The 23,373-nt window shown below is 38.6% G+C and overlaps 1 protein-coding gene across 1 annotated transcript in view; it reads left to right on the top strand.

The window, feature by feature from the left end:
• Positions 1-23,373, top strand: part of DNAH6 (dynein axonemal heavy chain 6) — a 307,800-nt gene that overhangs the window by 92,064 nt on the left and 192,363 nt on the right. Inside the window, exons 24-28 of the mRNA XM_060187710.1 lie at positions 10,525-10,689; positions 10,771-10,884; positions 14,207-14,332; positions 14,421-14,576; positions 15,452-15,613. Of these exons, the coding sequence (XP_060043693.1) occupies positions 10,525-10,689; positions 10,771-10,884; positions 14,207-14,332; positions 14,421-14,576; positions 15,452-15,613 (723 nt within the window). The remainder of the gene's footprint in view (positions 1-10,524; positions 10,690-10,770; positions 10,885-14,206; positions 14,333-14,420; positions 14,577-15,451; positions 15,614-23,373) is intronic.

The following is a 23,373-nucleotide window of genomic DNA, read 5'->3' as shown; positions in this document are numbered from 1 at the left end:
GCAATTCTTTTTATTTTTATTTATTTATTTATTTATTATTTAAGAAAGGATTAATAAACAAAACCATAGGGTAGGAGGGGTACAACTCCACACAATTCCCACCACCCAATCTCCATATCCCATCCCCTCCCCTGATAGCTTTCCCACTCTCTATCCCTCTGGGAGCATGGACCCAGGGTCATTGTGGGTTGTAGAAGGTGGAGGGTCTGGCTTCTGTAATTGCTTCCCTGCTGAACACGGGCGTTGACTGGTCAGTCCATACTCCCAGTCTGCCTCTCTCTTTCCCTAGTAGGGTGGGTCTCTGGGGAAGTGGAGCTCCAGGACACATTGGTGGGGTCTTTAGTCCAGGGAAACCTGGCCAGCATCCTGATGACATCTGGAACCTGGTGACTGAAAAGAGAGTTAACATACAAAGCCAAACAAATTGTTGAGCAATCATGGACCCAAAGCTTGGAATAGTGGAGAGAGGAAGTGTTAGGGGGATACTCACTGCAAACTCTAGTGTACTTCTGCTTTCAGGTATATATTTTGCACTACTTTATGGATACGTGTGAACATATGCTCTCTCTCACAGAAACTGGTATATATCTAGGTTTTGGGACTTTGTTAGAAAGTGAACCACCTGGGATGGAATTAGAGTATACTATGAAAGGAAAGGTCTCACCCGAGTAATGAAGCTGAAGGGTTGTCATTCCACACATGAAGTCTCTGGACACAGTCTGAAGTGAAGAGGTGGCAATCGTTGCGTTGATTAGGTTGTCATCGGCAGATGCAATATTATTTGATATGGATCGGGAGAGGCATACGGGAAAGTGGGCCCTATCCAAGGGTTCCAGGACTAGGGGAAGTAGAGGCTCTATAGTGGAGATGTGAGGTTCCTGCTGTCTTAGGGTTCAAAAAGACAATTGATAGTTAATGTTATCATCACATTATTTGGCAATTGGGTTAACTTTGAAAAGTCCTTTTGTTAGGGTTTGCTGTAGAGTACCCAATATCGTGTATATAGCTGTGCTATTGGTTGCTTCTGATCTACTTGGTCTAGGCTTTTGAGAGAGTCTGCATATCAATTACACAGCCTATATATAAAAAAGATTCAGTCTGTGTTTTAAAATACTTCGAGACATACAATTAATTTTCCCCCTCTCATATTAATTAACTAGTGATTTATATGACTACATTTTACTAGGAGTGTACGTAAGCACCATTGCCACCACCAAAAGACTGTGACCCATCCCTCCCAACCACTCCCACCCCCCACTGGCCCAGGAAGCTGCATGTCTACCCCTCACCACAGGGTTTTTACTTTGGTGCCCTACTTACAATTTGGTCAGGTCCTGCTTTTATTTTCCCTTTCAGATCTTCTTACTCAACTTCTGTTGATGAGTGGGATCATGCCATACTCATCTTTATCTTTCTGACTTAGCTCACTTAACATAATTCCTTCTAGCTCTGTCCAAGATGGGTCAGAGAAGGTGAGTTCATTGTTCTTGATAGCTGCATAGTATTCCATTGTGTATATATACCACAGCTTTCTCAGCCACTCATCTGTTGTTGGGCACCTGGGTTGCTTCCAGGTTTTAGCTATTATGTATTGTGCTGCTATGAACATAGGAGTACACACCTCTTTTTGGTTGGGTGTTATGGAGTCCTTGGGGTATAAGCCCAGGAGAGGAATTACTGGATCATATGGAAGGTCCATGTCTAGCCTTCTGAGAGTTTTCCAGACTGCTCTCCACAGAGGCTGTACCAATTTACATTCCCACCAGCAATGTAAAAGGGTTCCTCTGTCCCCACAACCTCTCCAGCATTTGTTGCTGCTGTCCTTTTTGATGTATGCCATTCTTACAGGAGTGAGGTGGTATCTTAGTGTTGTCTTAATTTGCATTTCTCTGACAATCAGTGACCTAGAGCAGTTTTTCATATGTTTGTTAGCCTTTTGGATCTCCTCTGTAGTGAATGTTTTGTTCATATCCTCTGCCCATTTTTGGATGGGGTCATTTGTTTTTTTGGTGCTAAATTTGCTGAGCTCTTTATATATTTTGGTGATTAGTTTCTTGTCTGATGTATGGCATGTGAAGATTTTCTCCCATTCTGTGAGGGGTCTCTTTGTTTGTTTAATAGTTTCTTTGGATGTGCAGAAGCTTTTCAATTTGATGTAGTCCCATTGGTTTGTTTCTGCTTTAGTCTTCCTTGCAATTGGGTTTGATTCATCAAAGATGTCCTTGAGGTGTAGGTGGGAAAGTGTTTTACCAATGTTTTCCTCTAAGTATTTGATTGTTTCTGGTCTGACATCTAGGTCTTTGATCCATTTGGAGTTGATTTTTGTTTCTGGTGAGATAAAGTGGTTCAATTTTATTCTTCTGCATATTACAACCCAGTTTTCCCAGGACCATTTATTGAAGAGAGCCTCCTTTTTCCATTTAATCCTTTGGGCCCCCTTATCAAAGATTAGATGTCCATAGGTGTGGGGATTTATTTCTGGACTTTCAATTCTGTTCCACTGGTCTGTGTGCCTATTTTTGTTCCAGTACCATGCTGTTTTGATGATGATGGCTTTATAATATAGTTTAAGGTCTGGGAGTGTGATGCCTCCATTTCTGTTTCTTTTCCTCAAGATGGTTTTGGCAATTCTAGGTGTTTTCAGGTTCCAGATAAATGATTGTAGTGTTTGTTCTATTCTCTTAAAGAAGCTTGGTGGAACTTTGATGGGTATTGCATTAAATTTGTATATGGCTCTGGGGAGAATATTCATTTTGATGATATTTATTCTTCCAATCCATCGGCATGGGATATCTTTCCATTTCTTGGTATCAGTTTCTATTTCCTTGAGTAGCGACTCATAGTTTTCAGCATACAAGTCTTTCACTTCTTTGGTCAATTTTATTCCTAGGTATTTGATTGATTTTGCTGAAACAGTAAATGGGAGTGATTTCTGGATGTCTTCTTCTTCATATTTAGTGTTTGCATAAAGAAATGCCACTGATTTTTGTACATTGATTTTGTAGCCTGATACCTTGCTATATTGCCTAATAACTTCCAGTAGTTTTCGCTGGATTCCTTAGGTTTTTCTATGTATACTATCATATCATCTGCAAATAGTGAGAGCTTGGCTTCTTCCCTTCCAATCTGTATTCCTTTGATTTCTTTCTCTTGCCTGATTGCTATGGCAAGAACTTCCAATACTATGTTGAAGAGTAACAGTAACAGTGGACAGCCCTGTCTAGTCCCCAATCTGAGGGGGAATGCTTTCAGCTTCTGTCCATTGAGTATGATGTTGGCTGTAGGTTTGCTATATATAGACTCCACTATCTTGAGGAATTTCACATCTATTCCTATTTTTTGTAGAGTTTTGAGCATGAATCTGTGTTGGATTTTGTCAAAGGCTTTCTCTGCATCTATTGAGATAATCATGTGGTTTTGGGCTTTGTTTTTATTGATGTGGTGAATGACATTGATTGACTTATGGATGTTGAACCAGCCTTGCATTCCTGGGATGAATCCCACTTGGTCATGATGAACTATCTTTTTGATATGTTGCTGTATCCAGTTGGCCAAGATCTTGTTTAATATTTTGGCATCTATGTTCATCAGAGATATTGGTCTATAGTTTTCCTTTTTTGTTCTGTCCCTATCAACTTTTGGTATCAGGGTGATGTTGGCTTCATAGAAGGTGGAAGGGAGTATTCCTGTTTTTTCAATCTTATGGAAAAGCTTAAGAAGTATGGGTACTGTTTCCTGAAAGTTTTTTAGAATTTGTTTGTGAAGCCATCTGGTCCAGGACTTTTGTTGTTGGGGAGATTCTTAATAACGGTTTCAATTTGTCTGTGGTTGGTGCATTTAGATTTTGTAGTTCTTCTTGGTTCAGTTTTGGAAGGGCATATGCTTCTAGAAATTGTTCCATTTCTTCCAGATTCTCTACCTTGGTGACGTATAGTTCTTTATAGAAGTTTCGCAGGATTCTCTGGATTTCTGTGGTGTCAGTTGTGATATCTCCTCCATCGTTTACAACCATCGTTTACAATTCTATTAAATTGAGTCTTCTCTCTTTTTTGTTTGGTGAGTCTGGCTAGGGGTTTGTCAATTTTGTTTAATCTTTCATAGAACCAACATTTGGCTTCATTGATCTTTTGTATGGTTCTTTTATTTTCGATGTTGTTTATTTCTGGTCTAATTTTAGGGATTTATGTCCTTTTGGTTGCTTTAGGGTTCCTTTGTTCCTCTTCCTCTAAGTCCTTGAGGTGTGCAGTAAGGTTGTTCATTTGAGCTTCTTCTTGGTGTTTAATATGTGATTCTATAGCTATAAGTTTCCCTCTCAGTACTGCTTTAGCTGTGTCCCAAATATTTTGATAGGTTGTGTCTTCATTTTCATTTGTTTCCAGGAACATTTGAATTTCCTGCTTGAGTGAATCTCTGACCCAGTGGTTCTTAAGGAGCATGTTGTTTAGTTTCCAAATTCTGTAACTTTTAATAATTTTCTGTTTGTTGTTAAATGTTAGTTTTACTCCACTGTGGTCTAAGAAGATACTTGGGATGATTTTGAATTTATTGATGCTGTCTTTGTGGCCTAACATGTGGTCTATCCTTGAGTATGTGTTATGTGGATTTGAAAAGAAGGTGTATTCCAGGTTTTTGGGGTGAAGGACTCTGAAAATATCCAAGAGGTCTAGTCTGTCAATCTCTTCATTCAATTCTCTTGTATTTTTGTTGGTTCTCTGCCTTGTTGATCTGTCTAAGTGTGAGAGTGGGGTATTGAAGTCTCCCACTATTATTGTGTTACTATTAATGTATTTTTGAAAATCTTTCAGTAAGTGCTTGACGTATTTAGATGGTCCCTCATTGGGTGCATAGATGTTAATAATTGTTAAGTCTTCTTGGCTGATTCATCCTCTAATCATTATGTAATGTCCTTGCCTATCTTTTATTACTTTATTTAATTTAAAATCTATCATGTCTGAGATGAGAATGGCTGTTCCTGCCCTTTTTTGTGGTCCGTTAGCCTGTATGATAGTTTTCCATCCTTTCACTTTAAGTCTGTGTTTATCTTGTTGTGACAGATGGGATTCTTGCAAGCAGCATATGGTTGGGTTATGTTTTCTGATCCATCACCTCACTCTGCGCCTTTTGATGGGTGAGTTTAAGCCATTGACATTTATTGATATTATGGATTTAATGTATTGTAGTGCCATTGTTCGAAAAAAATTTTTTTGTTTGCTCTGATATTTTGCAAGTATTATAGTGATGTTCTTGTTTATAAGAGGTCTTTTAGAACCTCTTTCAGGGCCGGTTTGGTGATGGTTGCCTCCTTTAACTTTTGTTTGTCTAAGAAGGTTTTGATCCCTCCATCTAGTTTGAATGAAAGTCTAGCAGGATATATTATCCTTGGTTGAAACCGTTTTTCATTCAGGGCTCAGTAGATATCTTGCCATTCCCTTCTGGCTTTTAGAGTTTGAGTGGAGAAGTCTGCAGATAATCTTATGGGTTTTCTTCTGTATGTGACTTTTTGTTTCTCTCTTGCAGCCTTTAGGATCCTTTCTTTATCCTTACTTCTTCTCATTGTGACTATGATGTGTCTTGGTGTCTTCAGGTCTGGGTTGATTCTGTTTGGAACTCTCTGGGCCTCTTGAATCTTGATGTCCTTTCTGTTATTGAGGTCTGGGAAGTTTTCTTCTATTATTTCCTCTAGAATGTTTGCTTCCCCTTCCTCTCTTTCTTCCCCTGGCAGGCCAATTATATGAATGTTACTTCTTTTGAGATCATCCCATATGTCTCTGTTGTTGTTTTCAGTGTCTCTCAATCTCTTTTTAAGCTCTTTCACCGCTTTCTTAGTTTTCTCTAACTCATTCTCTGTCTGACTAAATCTGTTTTCTGCTTCTGTAGTCTGCTTTCCCTTGCCTCAGCTTCTTTCTTCATTACAGCTATTTCAGCTTTCAGTTCTCTAATTGCCTCAAGATAATCAGTATTTTCCTTGGGGGTCTCAACTGTTCTTTCCCTAATATGCCATTCCTTTCCTCCAATGTTGTTTTCATTTTTGTGATTAATAAGTTTATTATTGCATGCATACTTTTCTTATCTATGTTACTTCTGGCTGATTTGTAGTTTCTTCTGGGCTCTTGTCTTCATTCATTGGAGTAGCAGTTTTATTTGTTTTTGATCTACCCATTTTTTTGATTTATGTGTTTCTTTTTTATGCTCTGTTGTTCCTCAGTTGTTGTGTCTTGAGTACAAGTAACACTGTACTAATTACCTTTATAACAATTGCACTCACCAACCTCAGGAATTACAGTAGCAACTGAAGCAAATATTGAAGCCATTTAATGACTACCAGTTAGCCAAACCATGTCTCCAGTCCGTGAAAAAATAGTAACCAAATCCCAGTGAAGAAGAAAGAGAAAGAAAGAAGGGATAGCAAGAATAGACAGTTATGCAAATCTACTCTCCACTGTATATTCTAGGGGTAACAATAGGGGAAAGGGAAGTAGAGCAGAGATACACACATAGAGAGTCCACTCTGAGTCAGATTTCTTCCCCAAAATAATTCACATATTCATAAAGGCAAAGAAGAAGGAAGGAAGAAGTGTATGAGAAGATAAAAAAGAAAAAAAAGAAACGAGAGAGAAAACGGAAAAGATAATAAAAAGACCTGTAATTAAAGAGCAGTGAAAGGAAAGGTTTTTTTGATTAATTTATTTTTGATTTAATTTAATTTAATTTTTTTAATTAGCTAGGAGGAGGAGGGAGGGGAGAGTCTGTAGTGGAGGTCGGAGTAACTAGACAAGTTCCTCCCACAATAGATAAGATGCCCACTACCCTAGCAATGAAAGATACCCTAAGAGTTAATTCTGATCAACCTAAAGGGGGGGGGAGATATATGCCTTTATATAATATTAATAATAAAATAGAGCAGGGTAAAAAAAAAAAAACCATGTCCCAGATTACCTCAAACCTCATGATCAGAGGCAGCTGATTGTTAAGATAGAGAAAAAAAAATTAAAAAAAAAAAACCTCAGGACTAGACAAGGATAGCTGAAATAGACAGTTATGCAAATCTACTATCCACTGTATATTCTAGGGGTAGCTAAAGGAGGAAGGGAAGTTGAGCCAGAGATACTCCAGTGAGAGTCCACTCTGAGTTTGAATTCTTCCCCAAATTAATTCCTAATGTGTATCAGTGAATTCAAAAAAGGACAGTTTGGTGGTGTGGGGGATGGGGCCTGTGGCTTTGGAAGCTGTAGGATTAAGGAAGAAAGGATGACAAAAATGAGAAAAAGAAAAAAAAAAGAAAGAGAGAGAGAAAAGAAAAAGATAAGAAAAAGAACAGTAATCAAAGAGTGGTGAAAGGAAAGAGTTTTTTATTTATTTATTTTTAATTATTTAATTAGCTATGCGGGGTGGGGGGGTTGGCTACTTAGAAAGAAAAAGGGCCAGAGGTTTCAGAAGGCTATAGACTTAGAATGAATGATACTCCCTGGTGGTTTAGGAATCTTGGTAAAGAAAGAAGTTCAGCAGGGGAGCCTGCTAGGAGCTGGTCCTCAGGGACTGGTTATGGGGGGGTACGGGGGAGGAGGTGTGCTATGGGATTTATAATTTAAAAGAAAAAAATTTTTTTCCCTTTTTTTCTACTCTATTTCTTAATCCAAATTAAGTTATAGTCACCTCCTTGGTGTCACCGCTAGGACCCTTTATTGACTGGCCTACTAAAGGCAGAAAATCCTACCTTTTCCAGAAGATGTGGTCAGAGCTCAAGCCACTAGCTGCTTCTCAGTCCGCCATCTTCCGGGAACCCCCCTCTTTTTATTTTTTTTTAAAGATTTTATTTATTCATGAAGATAGGAGAGAGAGAAAGAAGCAGATATTCACATGTGCTGCCAGGGATTGAACTCTGGACCTTATGCTTGAGAATTCAATGCTTTATCCACTGCGCCACCTCCAAACCACGGTTTGCAATTCTTTTTTTTTTTATTATTTATTTTTTATTTAAGAAAGGATAAATGAACAAAACCATAAGGTAGGAGGGGTACAACTCCACACAATTCCCACCACCCAATCTCCATATCCCATCCCCTCCCCTGAAAGCTTTCCCATTCTCTATCCCTCTGGGAGCATGGACCCAGGGTCATTGTGGGTTGCAGAAGGTAGAAGGTCTGGCTTCTGTAATTGCTTCCCCGCTGAACATGGATGTTGACTGGTCGGTCCATACTCCCAGTCTGCCTCTCTCTTTCCCTAGTAGGGTGGGTCTCTGGGGAAGTGGAGCTCCAGGACATATTGGTGGGGTCTTTAGTCCAGGGAAGCCTGGCCGGCATCCTGATGGCATCTGGAACCTGGTGGCTGAAAAGAGAGTTAACATACAAAGCCAAACAAATTGTTGAGCAATCTTGGACCCAAAGCTTGGATTAGTGGAGAGAAAGTGTTAGGGGGGTACTCACTGGGTTTGCAATTCTTTATAGGTAAACTTAGCTACTTCTAGATTCGAGGGTGAAGTTTTACTTATCATTCTAAGCTCCTGCATACTGGTACTTTGGAGTAACAGTAATTTGGAGTTTACTTTTGTGTGTGGTGAAATGTTGTGGTTAAGTTTCATTCTTCTGGGTGTTTCAACCCAATTTTCCCAACACCATTTATTGAAGAGAGTTTGCTTTCTCCATTAACTAGTTTAGGCCCCCTTGTTAAAAATTAGATGACCATAGGTGTGGGGTGTCTAATATTTTTTGTATAACACATATTTAAACAGTCCTCTGTATTGTTAAATGATGCCATTTTTTCTCTTTAGTATTTTAAATCTTTCTTACTTTTTTTTTTGTTTGTTTTTCTCATCCATCTTATCATACAAAATATCTTGAGGCTCTTAAATTTGGTGTTTGTGTTCAGGTACTCCTGTGGCTATATTTACCAAATAGCCTTCATTTTTCTGAAAGACAGCTCTTGTTTGGGTTCACTCAGATGTACAATATAAATAGCTGAAATACCTGAACTCATAAAAAAAAAGTCAAACTGTCACTAAGACTGTGAAAACTATGGTGGTTGTCCTTGGGGAAAAAGGGAAGAAACCCACTGTGGGTGTAGGAGGGGCACAATATGGTGCTGGTGGGTTCAGAATGGAACTATACTCCCATAATCTTATGATCTTGTAACCCATTATTAAGTCACTAATAAAATAAATATTTGGTAGTCTGGGTTTTGTAACTAAAACTTAAAAGGGGCTTTGGCTACGGCACATTAAAGATTCGGCTGAGGGGTAGCTAGGAGTAGGTTTAAAGGAATCAAGCTTTTATTAGGGCAGCACAGAGGTATGGGACATTACTTTAGGTACTGTAAAATAAGCAGTTGTCAGCAGGAGTTAAGAATACACTAGGTCCATAAAGTCCATGAGTGGTTATCAAAAGTTCAGTCTCCTGAGATAAACAATCAGTGGAGGTATAAGTTGCTCATGGCTGTAGAGGAGTCTTTAGAGTTTACCAGCTCGCTGAGTCACATGTGTTCATTTCCCAGGAGAAGTAGCCGTAGTGGGCACCTTGAAGAGCCTCAGCCGAGATACGTCTGATCAAGAGAAGAAGCAGCAGCTAAAGAGAGGGACTTCTGGCTGGTTTTGCTTTTAAGTCTGTTTAGTCCACCCACAATGCTTTGTGCATTCGCACAGACCAGATCCACCCACTATTCATTGTGCATTTGCACAGATCACTGTATGCTCTGTTGCCAAGGCTGATGTCAGCTGAGTGCTGTGCCCGACATCTTATGGTTGACCAGTATACTGTATCACAATACGGGGCCATGATGCACCCAGCTAAGCACACATAGTATTAAACACAAGGACCCACACGAGGATAGGGGTTCAAGCCCCTGGATCCCCACGTGCAGTAGAGACGCTTCAAAAGTGGTGGAGCAGGTCTGCAGGTGTCTATCTTTCCCGCTTCCTCCCTATTTCCCCCTCCCTTCTCTGTTTCTTTCTGTCCTATAAAATAAAATGGAAAAAAAAATGGCCCCCAGGAGCAGTGGATTCATATTGCAAGCACTGAGCCCCAGCAATAACCCTGGAGAAAAAGAAAATTAAAGATTTTACTTATTAATGAGAAAGATAGGAGGAGAAAGAGAAAAGAACCAGACATAACTCTGATACATAACTCTTTGCTGTCGAGGACTGAACCGGGATCTCATGCTTAAGAGCCCAGTGCTTTATCCACTGTGCCATCTCCTGGACCATCTAATAAAATAAAAATATTTAGAAGTCAAGGGTAGTCTACAGCCATACCACCCTGAACAAGCCCAATCTTGTCTGATCTCAGAAGAAGTCAAGGGCAAATGAAAATATTGACAAATGGACAGGAGGGAAATTAATTAATTAATTTGGTTAGTGTGTATTGATTCATTTTTCAGTAAGTTGTCTTCAAAGGAAATCAATAAAATTAAGAAACATATAGGGAGTAAGATAGGAAAGTCCCTGGATTTAGGCCAAGCTTCAGCATGTACATCACTCAGAGAACCAGCAAATTCCACAGGGGTCATGTTATCATTGTTCTGATGATCTTCTAGGTTAGTCTGGGAAAAGGCCTCAAGGCCCGTGGCAATGTGGAAGAATGGCTTGGTAAAGTGGAAGAAGCCATGTTTGTATCTCTGCGTCGCCTTTGCAAAGCTGCCATCGCTGACTACCAGGGAAAACCAAGGCCAGAGTGGGTGACTGCTGGCCACCCTTCTCAAGTAACTTTCCATTTTGATTTCCATCTCTGAATCTTGTTTGTTTAGAGACAACATATACTTAAGGGAGATGTTTCTTTGCAGGTGATCCTGACCATTTCTCAAGTCATGTGGTGCCGAGATTTGACTGAGTGTTTGGGAAAGGAAGCTGTCAGTCATATAGAAACACTGGAGGATTTTGAAAAAGTAAATTTTGAGGTGAGATATTTAACAGAGAGACCATGGGCACATTAATTGTGCAAGATGGTTCATGGTCTTACTGGCATGGAGAATACAAACTCAATTTATTCCAGAATTTGTAGAACTCTAACATGACTTATCTAGGTTTGGCATTCTCATTAAAATGACCTCTTCTCAATTTTTTAGGAATATTAACATGATGTTTCTATTTATTATTTTTACCAGAGCATTGCTCATCTGACTTATGGTGGTACAGAGGATTGAACCTAGGACTTTGGAGCCTCAGGCATGACCATTATGCTCTCTATCCCAGGGTTATTTATTTATTTATTAGCTTATTATCAGCGCACAGCTCAGCTCTGATTTATTGTCCTGCTGGGGGTTGAACCTGGGAGTCTCTTTGCATAACCATTATGCTATCTCCCTGCCCAGTGTTCTTATAGTACTTATATAAATCTTATTAAAATAGAGAAGACAGTTTAAGAGGAAAATCTCAGGGTTATCATGACTTGCAACATTTGAGGAGATTATATTTACAATCTCGGGTGGGGGTAGATAGCATAATAGTTATGCAAAGAGACTCTCATGTCTGAGGCTCCAAATCTAAAATCCCAGGTTCAATCCCCCATGAACTGAGCAGTTCTCTGATAAAAAATAAAAAATAAATTAAAAAAAACCTCACTCACAGAAGTTTAGTCAACACAAAAGAACCCCCCAAATTGGTGTCATTACTGTCCTTACGTGCAATATATGGTTTTCTACTATTTTATAGACCTTTCAGGCAACTAATCAATAGGTAATTGAACCTGAATACCATTCTATGAGAATTTTTGTTTTGTTTTACTAGGGGAATAATGATTTATATACATTAAATATGGTAAATCGGGTTCTCCTCTTTCCACAATAGGAGTCTGCATGCCATTCCCACTACCAGCCTATCTCCTCCAGTACATTGTCCCAGGTCCCCAACACCAGTAGTCAGGAACTGCCATTTTGTAGCTGTATCTAATTTTTAATTCCACAAATTCAATATTACACCTATACCATATTGTATTTTTTATAGAATCACCCTAAAGACAGAATCTGAATGAAAAGAGAAAAGGAAAAAAGAAAGGACATTCAATAATAGTAACAGATATGTGTTACCTAGAAAGGAAAAGAAGGCAGAACCATAGAAAAATGGATAGATAAATATAAATATAGATAGTTATAGGAATAATAGTCAACCCATATCTGTAACCTTGAGAGAACTACTGCAGCTTCCAGTGTAGGGAAAGGGGACACAGAATTCTGGTGGTGGGAACAATGTGGAATTATACCCCTGTTATCTTGTAATTTTGTAAATCAATATTAAATCACTAATAGAAAAAAGAAAGAAAATGAATGAAACTTTTTTTTTATTAAAAAAAAGAGAAAACTCTCATAAAGACTTCCAATAGAACTTTATCTCATATATTACCAGAAAAAAAAGGCTTCCACAAGGAGAGTCTCACTGAATTCTGTGTAGAGGTGTTCTTGACCAGGATTTGAGAGTGAGAATTCAGCACAATGAAGGTCTTCAGAGACACATTCATTCTTATTTGAAAAAGATTTAACTGCTTATGGCAAAATCAATGCACTCCACCAAAAGAGCTTGCATTTAATGCCAAATTCACCGATGTAGTTAAGATGTCCAACTTTCTGATTATCAGAAAAGTAACCACTCTTGCCATAATCACATTGAATTTTTAAGAACAAACACTAAGGAGACAGCACAATGGTTCTGTAAAAGACTTTCCTATCTGAAGCTCCAAAGTCTCAGATTCAATCCCCAGTACCACCATGAGGCAGGACTGAGCAGGGCTCTGGTTTTTAAAAAATTCTTAATTTCTCTCTTTTTTTTTTCTACTGTGCCTGAAATCTGATATGCCAGTGGATCCATTATTGTCTGGGGAGATGATGTCACGGCTGGAAAAAGGACCAGAAAGCTGGATCAGGGAAGAGAGTAGCTCCCTAATATGGGAAAGGGGTATAATATTGTTGACTGTAAACCCCATGGATTTGATGTGATCTGGGGCCCATAGTCAGCTTAGGAACCTATATGACCTTTGCATCCCTGTAGATCTGAGCTCACATTAACTAGTATAGCCACAGGCCCTTTGGAATATAACTAAAATATGCCTACTAGCTATCTACAAAGTAGAGACCCTCCCCCCCGCCCCCACAACTCTTCATCTGCACTATTCCAGCCTTTGGTCCACAATTTGTTTGGCTTTGTATGTTAACTCTCTTTTCAACCACCAGGTTACAGATGCTAGTATGATGCCAACCAGACTTCCCTGGACAGATAACCCCACCACTGTGTCCTGGAGTTCTGATTCCCCAGAGCCCTTCCCCACTAGGGAAAGAGAGAGACAGGCTGGGAGTATGAATCGACCTGTCAACGCCCATGTTCAGCAGGGAAGCAATTACAGAAGCCAGACCTTCAACCTTCTGCATCCCACAAGGATCTAGGGTCCATACTCCCACAGGGTGAAAGAATAGGAAAGTTATCAAGGGAAGGGAAGGGATACAAAGTTCTGGTGGTGGGAATTGTATGGAGTTGTACCTTTCTTATCCTATGGTTTATTCGGTGTTTCCTTTTTATAAATAAAAAATTTTAAAAAAAACAATGAACTACTCAACAGAAAAAAAAATCTTAATTTTTGAAGACAGTCTTCTCTTAGAGAAATTATTACATGATAATTAGGAGCATGGGGTTTTCTTGAGGAAAATGTCTACTTAAGTCTTTCTTTAGCCATGTCATAATGATATGTCATTAAGTTATTTACCCTATTTGACCCTGATTCTTCTCATGTAAAATTGAGCCAAAAATAGTATGTTTTTTGTTAAATTCTTCTGAGGAATTAAATCAAAGTTTTGTTCTGTTGGTCACAAAATGCTATTTTCTTTTTTTCAAAGTGCAGATTTTCAAGCACCTTTTAAAAATTATATATTCTAGGGAGTTAGCTGGTAGCGCAGTGGATTAAGCACAAGTGGCGCAAAGCATGAGGACCAGAGTAAGGATCCCGGTTCGAGCCCCCAGCTCCCCACCTACAGGGGAGTTGCTTCACAGACGGTGAAGCAGGTCTGCAGGTGTCTGTCTTTCTCTCCCCCTCACTGCCTTCCCCTCCTCTCTCCATTTCTCTCTGTCCTATCCAAACAAGGGCAACAAAAGGAAATAAATAAAAAAATAAAAAAAATTTAATTATATATTCTTTAAAAAAAAAGCCTATTCCAAACTCAGTAGCAAAGAGAAATAGAGAAATATATGTAAGCTAATTTTTGAAACTTAAAGAGTTTTTTTCTTTTTAATTTGTAGAGATTAAATGCCCTGGCCGCATTAGTTCGAGGCAATCTTCCTAAATTACACAGAAACATCATAACTGCCTTAATTACTATTGATGTACATGCAAGAGACATAGTCAGTGAACTTATTCATGCCAAGGTAACTATTTCATTTAAACAAGAGCATAGATTACTTTCTTAAATTATTGCATTTAACATGTATATCATTGTTATTAACCTACTTGTAGGTAGAGGAAGTAGAATCCTTTGACTGGCAGAGACAACTGCGCTATTACTGGGATATAGATTTGGATAATTGTGTGGCTAGAATGGCACTCTCCCAGTACACTTATGGCTATGAATATTTGGGGGCATGCCCAAGATTAGTTATTACTCCTCTCACGGTAAGTCACCAATCATGTAAATTAATATTAACATTTTAAAAGATTTACTTGCTCAAAAAATGTGAAGTAGCTTAATCATGATTAACAAGATTGTAAGATAACAGGGGTACAGTTACATCCAGTTTCCACCACCAGTTCTATGTCTCCTCCCCTCCATTGGAAGCTTCCCTATTCTTTATCCTTCTGGGAGTACGGACCAGAGATCTCTATGGGGTGCAGAAGGTAGAAGGTCTGGCTTCTGTAATTGTTTCTCTGCTGGACATGGGCATTGGCAGGTGGATCCATACCTATAGTCTAATAGTAACATTTTTAAACATTAATTAATTAATTAATTTTGATGGAGAGGAGAGACATCTTACAATACTTGCTCCACTGTGTATGAACCTTCCCCACTACAGGTGGGGACTAGGGGCTTGAACCTAGGTTCTTGTGCATGACAGGATCTGGGTGAGTCCCTATGTTACATGGCCCCTATATTAACATTTAAGAAATGATAAAAGTTTTTTAATATTTATTTATTATTGGATAGAAGCAGAGAGAAATTGGCGGGGGGGGGGGGGGGTAGACGAAGAGACACCTGCAGACCTACTTCACCACTCAGGAAGCTTTCCCCCTGAAGGTGGAGACCAGAGGCTAGAACCTCAGTCATTGTACACTTTAATGTGTGTGCTTTTAAGTGTTTCTTCTAACACTAACATTTGAAAGGATTTGCGTTGAATATATTTTTTGTGAAGCAGAGATTAACATTGTTTAATTAGGTCCCTGTACCTTGTATACATTTCATTTGCTATAAAATCTTCCATGGGGGCAGAGGTCAAGCTTCCCCCTACAAAAAAGAGATGGTTTCCTTAAATAATGATTGTCGATTTCTTCAGGATCGCTGCTACCTTTGCCTCATGGGAGCTTTGCAACTTGACCTGGGAGGTGCACCAGCTGGTCCTGCTGGAACTGGGAAAACTGAGACCACCAAAGACCTAGCAAAAGCTCTTGCCATCCAGTGTGTGGTCTTTAATTGTTCTGATGGTCTAGACTATAAGGTATGGTCCTGGCTTCTGAATACTAATGTTAAATCTCTTGTGTGGCTTTTCTCATTTGCAACATGGCCTAACAAAAGGAGAGACTGAGTGATGGCTAGCAAGTAAATAGTAGCAGAGTAAAGAATGATTGAAGTGGTGAATAAAGGAAGCACTGAGTGACTCAGATCAGAATCAAGACAAGGAAGAATCTGTCAAATGGTAAAATTAAAAAGCTGTACATGATAGTGTATAGAGTCACACAGAGAGATAACACAGACTAGCAGAAGGTCTAGGAATAAGAAATGAACTGAGAAGAAAAGATGGCAGTTCAGGGATGTGTGCACTGAAATGAATTGTGGAGAAAATAAGAATTCATAATAACAATTTGCAGTGTGGTGTTCAAACATTTTGTTCACAGGAATCCCTCTGCTCTCTTATAAAATATTGAGGCCTTCAAGGAGTTTTTGTTTATATATGTCAGTTATATCTATTGGTATTGCCATGTTTGAAGATAAAACTGATATATTTAAAATATTTGTTTTAAGACATTGTATTTATTTACTTATTGGGCAGAGACATAGATGGAGAGGGAGAAAGACGGAGAGACAACTGCAGCTCTGCTTCAATACTTCTAAAGCTTCCCCCAGGCAGTTGGGTGACTGAATGGCATTGTTTTTTATTTTTTAAATCTGACATTTCTTGTAATAAAAGACATTTAGATTTATCTGCTTTTACATTCAACATGTTGAGATATACCATTTTGCTTGAAGTATTTGAGGAAAATCTCACAGATAGGTACTCTAAAAATAGAAGGCCATTTAAAAAATATTTCCAGGTAATTGCAGTATTCTTCTCTGAAACTATCCCAAAACCAGGTCAGTGGCAGTTTCTTAAAGATTACTTGCAATATGGTAACTGAACGCATGTCAATAACTTTTTTATTCTCCAGCCAGGCAGTGGCATACGCGATTAAGTTATTATCATGTGCAAGGACCCAGGTTCAATCCCCTTCTTCCCACCTGCAGAGAGGATGCTTCACCAGTGGTGAAGCCGGCCTGCAAGTGTCTATCTTTTTCTCTCCTTATTTCTAACCTTACCTCTCAATTTTTTTCTGTCCTATCAAATTAAAAAAAGGGGGGGGGAGTAGTTGCCAGGAGCAATGGATTCATGTGCCAACAATGAGCCCCAGTAATAACTCTGGTGGCAAAGATAGATAAATAAACAAACTAACAAATAAATAAAGAAATAAATTTTTACTTTATTAACTAAGAAACCACAGCCATAAGCAACACTGTCCTCCATGACACACAGTAGTCAGCACTGAGGATACTCACTGTAATAGGACAGGAATCCCATCAAGTAGAGAAATACTGTGCAGCTTTTCTGGGACTAGGTCAGTGAATCTGTACAAACATGACTTGCTGTCCAAATTGAAACATGACAGCTGTCTCAACTCAGTCCAGAAAAACACCAATCTGCATGATGACACTTAGGTACGGTAACAGCTTCTTAAACCTTCATCAGCCACTGGTGGTAGTGGGGGTTGGAACGTCTCTAGGGAAGGACTCCTTAACACACATCTAGGGCCCATGTGCCTTTGGCTTTGGCTTCAACCATCCACTTGTCTGTGTCAAAGCCCTCACAAGTGAGCACAACTGGGTGAGAAGTAAATGCCAGGGGGGGTTTCAGGGAGACAGGAGATGTGCCTCCAGAGCCCACATTCTTTTGTTATCACATGATGGTGAGTGTTGTGTAGGCAGTTTCAGGATATGAATTGTGCTGAACATTTGTCTCAGGCCAAAATAATCTGGAGAGAAAGAGGAATTCACTTTTTTGGCTTCAAGTGAAGAGCCTTCTAGGGTGTGTATATATTCATGATAAAATAATGTGTTCATTCTCTGTACCTTATGAGTAAGTGAGAATGAGGAAGATAAAGGAAAAAGGTGGTAGCACACCTAGTTAAGCTGAACACACACTACAATGCACAAAGATGCAGGTTTAATACCCTGTCCCCACCTCAATAGTAAAAGCTTAAATATCAACAAGAGGACAACTTCCGGAGGCAGGAGCAGCAGCACGGTGTTTCTCTCCTCTCCTCTCAACAGTAAATACAATAGTTTGTACATAATATTTCTCAGTTTACCACATAATAATACAAATTCCACTATGTCCTCTGTCATCCTATTTTGGACCTGTACTCTCCCCATCCTCCGCTCCCCAGAATCTTTCACTTTGGTGCAATTTGCCAATTCCAGGTCAGGTCCTAGTTGTATTTTCTCTTCTGATCTTTTTTTTTAACTTCTGCCAGAAAGTGAGATCATCCCATATTTATCCTTCTGTTTCTGACTAATTTCACTTAACATGAATTTTTCAAGGTCCATCCAAGATTGGATGAAAATGGTCAAGTCACCATTTGTTATAGCTGAGTAGTATTCCATTGTATATATATACCACAACTTGCTCAGCCACTCATCTGTTGTTGGACACCTGGGTTGCTTCTAGGTTTTGGCTATTACAAATTGTGCTGGTTAAGAACATAGGTTCACAAATCTTTTTGGATGCTTGTGTTGGGTTCCTTAGGATATATCCCCAGGAGAGGAATTGCAGGGTCATAGGTTAGGTTCATTTCTAGCCTTCTGAAAGTTCTCCAGACTGTTCTCCACAGAGGTTGGACCAATTGACATTCCCACCAGCAGTGTAGGAGGGTTCCTTTGACCCCACAACCTCTCCAGCACTGCTGTTACCTTTTCTGATGTATGACATTCTCACAAGAGTGAAGTGATATCTCATTGTTGTCTTTATTTGCATTTCTCTGGCAGTCAGAGACTTGGTGCATTTTTTCATGTGTTTCTCAACCTTTTGGATCTCTTCTGTGGTGAATATTCTGTCCATGCCCTCCCCCATTTTTTTTTCTTTTCTGATTTTTTTTTATTGGGGAATTAATGTTTTACATTCAACAGTAAGTACAATAGTTTGTACATGCATAACATTCCCCAGTTTCCCATATAACAATACACCCCCACTAGGTCCTCTGAATCCTTCTTGGACCTGTATTCTCCCCACCCACCCACCCCAGAGTCTTTTACTTTGGTGCGATATGCCAATTCCATTTCAGGTTCTACTTGTGTTTTCTTTTCTGATCTTGTTTTTTCAACTTCGGCCTGAGAGGATGGGGTTATTTTTTTTCTTGCTGGTGAGATTTGCAAGTTCTTTATATATTCTGGTTATTAGCCTCTTGTCTGATGTATGGCATGTAAAGATCTTCTCCCATTCTGTGAGGGGCTTCTTGGTTTGGGTTGCAGTTTCTTTAGATGTACAGAAGCTTTTTAATTTGATGTAGTCCCATAGGTTTATGCTTGCCTTAGTCTTCTTTGTATTTGGATTCGTTTCGTTGAAGATGTCTTTAAAATTTATGTGGAAAAGAGTTCTGCCAATATTTTCCTCTAAGTATCTGATAGTTTCTGGTCTAACATCCAAGTCCTTGATCCACTTGGAATTTACTTTTATATTTGGTGAAATATAGTAGTTCAGTTTCATTCTTCTGCATGTTTCAACCCATTGTTTCCAACACCATTTGTTGAAGAGACTCTGCTTTCCTATTTAATAGTGTGGGCACTTTTGTCAAAGATTAGATGTCCATAGGTGTGGGGGCTTATTTCTGGGCTCTCAATTCTATTCCACTGGTCAGTGTGTCTATTCATGTTCCAGTACCAAGCAGTTTTGATGAAACTGGCCCTATAATATAATTTGAAATCTGGGAGTGTGATGCCTCCGGTTCTGTTCTTTCTTCTCAAGATTGTTTTTGCCAATTCTAGGTCTTTTCTGGTTCCAGATAAACATTTGTAGCATTTTTTTCTATTCTCCTAAAAAATGTGCTTGGGATCTTGATGAGGATAGCATTAAATTTGTATATGGCTCTGGGTAATATATTCATTTTGATGATATTAATTCTTCCAACCCATGAACATAGAAAATCTTTCCACCTCTTTGAGTCTCTTTCAATTTCCTTGAGTAGTGACTCATAATTTTCAGTATACAAGTCTTTCACTTCTTTGGTTATGTTTATTCCTAGACATTTTATTGTTTTTGTTGCTATAGTAAAAGGAATTTATTTCTGGATTTCAACTTCTCCTAACTTAGTGTCTGCATAGAGGAATGCCACTGACTTTTGAATGTTAATTTTGTAACCTGACACTACTGTATTGCCTGATGATTTCCAAGAGCTTCTTGCTGGATTCTCTAAGTTTTTCTATTTATACAATCACGTCTAAGCAAATAGGGAGAGTTTGACTTCTTCTCTTCCAGTCTGTATCTCTTTAATTCCTTTCTCCTGCCTGATTGCTATGGCAAAAACTTCCAACACTATGTTGAATAGTAATGGTGATAGTGGGCAGCCCTGTCTAGTACCTGATCTGAGGGAAAATGCTTCCAGTTTTTCACCATTGAGTATGGCTGTAAGTTTGCTATATATAGACTCTACTATCTTAAGGAATTTTCCATTTTTTGTAGTGTTTTGATCATAAAGGGATGTTGTATATTGTCAAAGTCTTTCTCTGCATCTATTGATATGACCATGTGGTTTTTGGTCTTGCTTTTGTTGATGTGGTGGATCATGTTGATTGATTTACGTATATTAAATCAACCTTGCATGCTTGGGATAAACCCCACTTGGTCATTATGAACAGTCTTTTGAATATACTGCTGTATCTGGTTGGCTAGAATTTTGTTCAATATTTTTGCATCTATGTTCATCAGAGACACTGGTCTGTAGTTTTCATTTTTGGTTGTGTCCCTGTCTGCTTTTGGTATCAGAGTAATGTTGGCTTCATAGAAGCTGGCAAGGAGTATTCCAGTGTCTTCAATCTTCTGGAATACTTTTAAAAGTAGATGTATTATTTCTTCTTTGAAGGTTTTGTAGAATTCATTTGTAAAACCATCTGACCCTGGACTTTTATTTTTGGGGAGATTTTTTTGCTGTTTCAATTTCGTTGGCTGTGATGGGCCTGTTCATATTATCTATTTCCTCTTTACTTAATTATGTAAGTTCATAGGTATCTAGAAAATTGTCCATTTCTTCCAGGTTCTCAAGCTTAGTGGCATATAGTTCATAGAAGTCTCACATGATATGCTGAATTTCTGCAGTGTCTATTGTGATATATCCTTTTTCATTTACTTTCTGGTTTACTGGGGTCTTCTCCCTTTTTTTTCTTTTTAATATTTTTATTTATTAAAAAATGAGACATTAGCAAAACTGTAGGATAAGAGAGGTACAACTCCATACAATTCCCACAACCAGATCTCTATATCCCATCCCTCCCATGATAGCTTTCCTATTCTTTATCCCTCTGTGAGTATGGACCCAAGGTCGTTGTGGGATGCAGAAGGTGGATGGTCTGGGTTTTGTATCAAAGACTAAGCCTGTGTATTAAAAAGAATCAGTCTATGCTTCTACCTTTTTGTTTTGTGAGTCTGGCTAAAGGTTTGTCGATTTTGTTCACTCTTTCAAAGAACCAGCATTTACTTTTGTTGATCTTTTATATGGCTTTCTGATTTTCAATGTCACTGATTTCTGTCCTAACTTTAGTGCTTTCTGTCCTTCCAATTGCTTTAGGTTTTTTTGTTGTTGTTGTTGTTCTTTTAGGTCTTTAAGGTGTGCAATCAGGTTGTTTATTTGTGCTTTTTCTTGTTTCCTAATGTGTGCTTGTATGGCTATGAACTCCCCTCTCAGTACTGCTTTAGCTGTGTCCCAAATATTTTGATAGCTTGTGTCTTCATTTTCATTGAACTCTCAAAACATTTTGATTTCTTCCTTGATTTCCTCTTTTACCCAGAGGTTGTTAAGAAGTGTACTGTTGAGCTTCCACATTTTGGGACTATTACCAATCTTTTGTTGATTGTTAAGTGTTAGTTTAATTCCACTGTGGTCTGAGAAGATGCTTGGGATGATTTCAATGCTCTTGAATTTTCTGATGCTGTCTTTGTGGCCTAACATATGGTCTGTCCTTGAGAATGACCCATGTAAAAGGTGTATTCCAGTTTCTTGGGATGAATGACTCTGAAAATGTCCGATAGTTCTAGTTTATCTGTCTCCTCATTTAGCTCCCTTATGTGTTTATTGATTTTCTGCCTGGATGATCTGTCAAGTTGAGAGAGTGGGGTGTTGGAGTTCCCTACTATGACTGTGTTGCTGTTTATATATTGCTATAGCTTTTTTAGTAGATGTTTTATGCATTTAGATGGCTTCTCATTGGGTGCATAGATGTTAATAATTGTTAAGTCCTCTTGATTGACTGATACTTTGAGGATTAAGTAATGTCAATCCCTGTCTGTTTTCATTTTACTTATTTTGAAGTCTATCTTGTCGGATATGAGAATAGCTATTGCCACCCCCTTTTTGTTGGCCATTGGCTTTTATGATAGTTTTCAATCATTTCACTTTGAGTCTGTGTTTGTCTTGTTGAGTTAGGTTGGTTTCCTGAAAACAGCATATTGTTGGGTTGTGTTTTCTGATCCATCTTCCTACTCTGTGCCTTTTAATAGGTGAATTCATGTAATTCAAATTTATTGATATCAATAATTGAAGATATTTTTATGCCATTCTTGTAGAATTTTAGAGTGTTCTCATAGATGGCCTATTTATGGTGGTCTGACTGTTTATAGGAGAAATTTCAGAATTTCTTTCAGGGCAGGCTTGGTAATAGTTGATTCTTTCAACTGTTGCTCTGAGAAGGTTTTGATGCCTCCATCTAGTCTGAATGACAGTCTATCAGGATACAGTAGTCTTGATTGAAAGCCTTTCTCATTGAGCACTCGATAGATATCTTGCCATTCTCTTCTGGCCTGTAGTGTTCGTGTGGAGAAGTCTGTTGCTAATCTTATGGATTTTCCTCTGTAGGTGACTCTTTTTTTTCTCTTGCAGCCTTCAGGATTCTTTCTTTATCCTTATTCTTTTCTATTCTAAGTAGGATGTGTCTTGGCGTCTTTAAGTCTGGGTTAATTCTGTTTGGGACCCTCCAGGCTTCTTGAACCTTTATGTCTTTTATGTTGTCTAGACTAGAGAAGTTCTCAGCTATTATTTCCTGAAGAATGCTTTCTTCCCCTCCCTCTCTTTCTTCCACTGCTAAGCCAATAATGCATTATATCGTTTCTTTTGAGGTCATCTCATAGGTCTCTGTTGTTGTTTTCAGTATCTCTTACTCTCTTTTTGAGATCACTTACTTCTTATTTAGTTGTCTCTAATTTGCCCTCAGTCTTGCTAATTGTCTTCAGTCTCATTTATTCTATTCTCTCTCCCCTCTACTGTTTTCTGGAGTTCATCTATTTTGTTACCCTGTTCTGATACTGTTTTAGCTTATTCATCTAGTTGTGTTCTTAGCTTAGCTATTTCAGCTTTCAGCACTCTAATAATCTTGAGATAATTAGTGTTTTCTTCCAGAGTCTCATTTGTTGTTTCTACATTTCTGATGCGAATTCTTTCAAACTCTTTACTCACTCCTGTGACTATCTCCTTAACTAGTATATGGATGTTGACTTCATTATTTTGTGTTTCACCCTTTGGGGGGATTTTAGCTGGACTCTTGTCCTAGCTCATTTCTCCAATATTTCTTCCTGTTGGTTTAACCATTCTATATAGTATGTTATGAGGTCCCTCTCTCAGTACTTTTCAAATTACTGATTACTCTTGCCTGGATTGACTTGTGTCTAAATATGGTAATTAAATTGTTCACAGTTGTGGAAATTGACAGTTGTTTCAATATTATTTCAATCCCTGAGTTGGAGCA

Source organism: Erinaceus europaeus, chromosome 3 (genome assembly GCF_950295315.1).
Source record: "Erinaceus europaeus chromosome 3, mEriEur2.1, whole genome shotgun sequence".
In the NCBI taxonomy this organism is placed as follows: Eukaryota; Metazoa; Chordata; class Mammalia; order Eulipotyphla; family Erinaceidae; genus Erinaceus; species Erinaceus europaeus.
The sequence above is the reverse complement of the archived record's forward strand: the minus strand, read 5'-3'. Positions and strand labels throughout refer to the sequence as shown.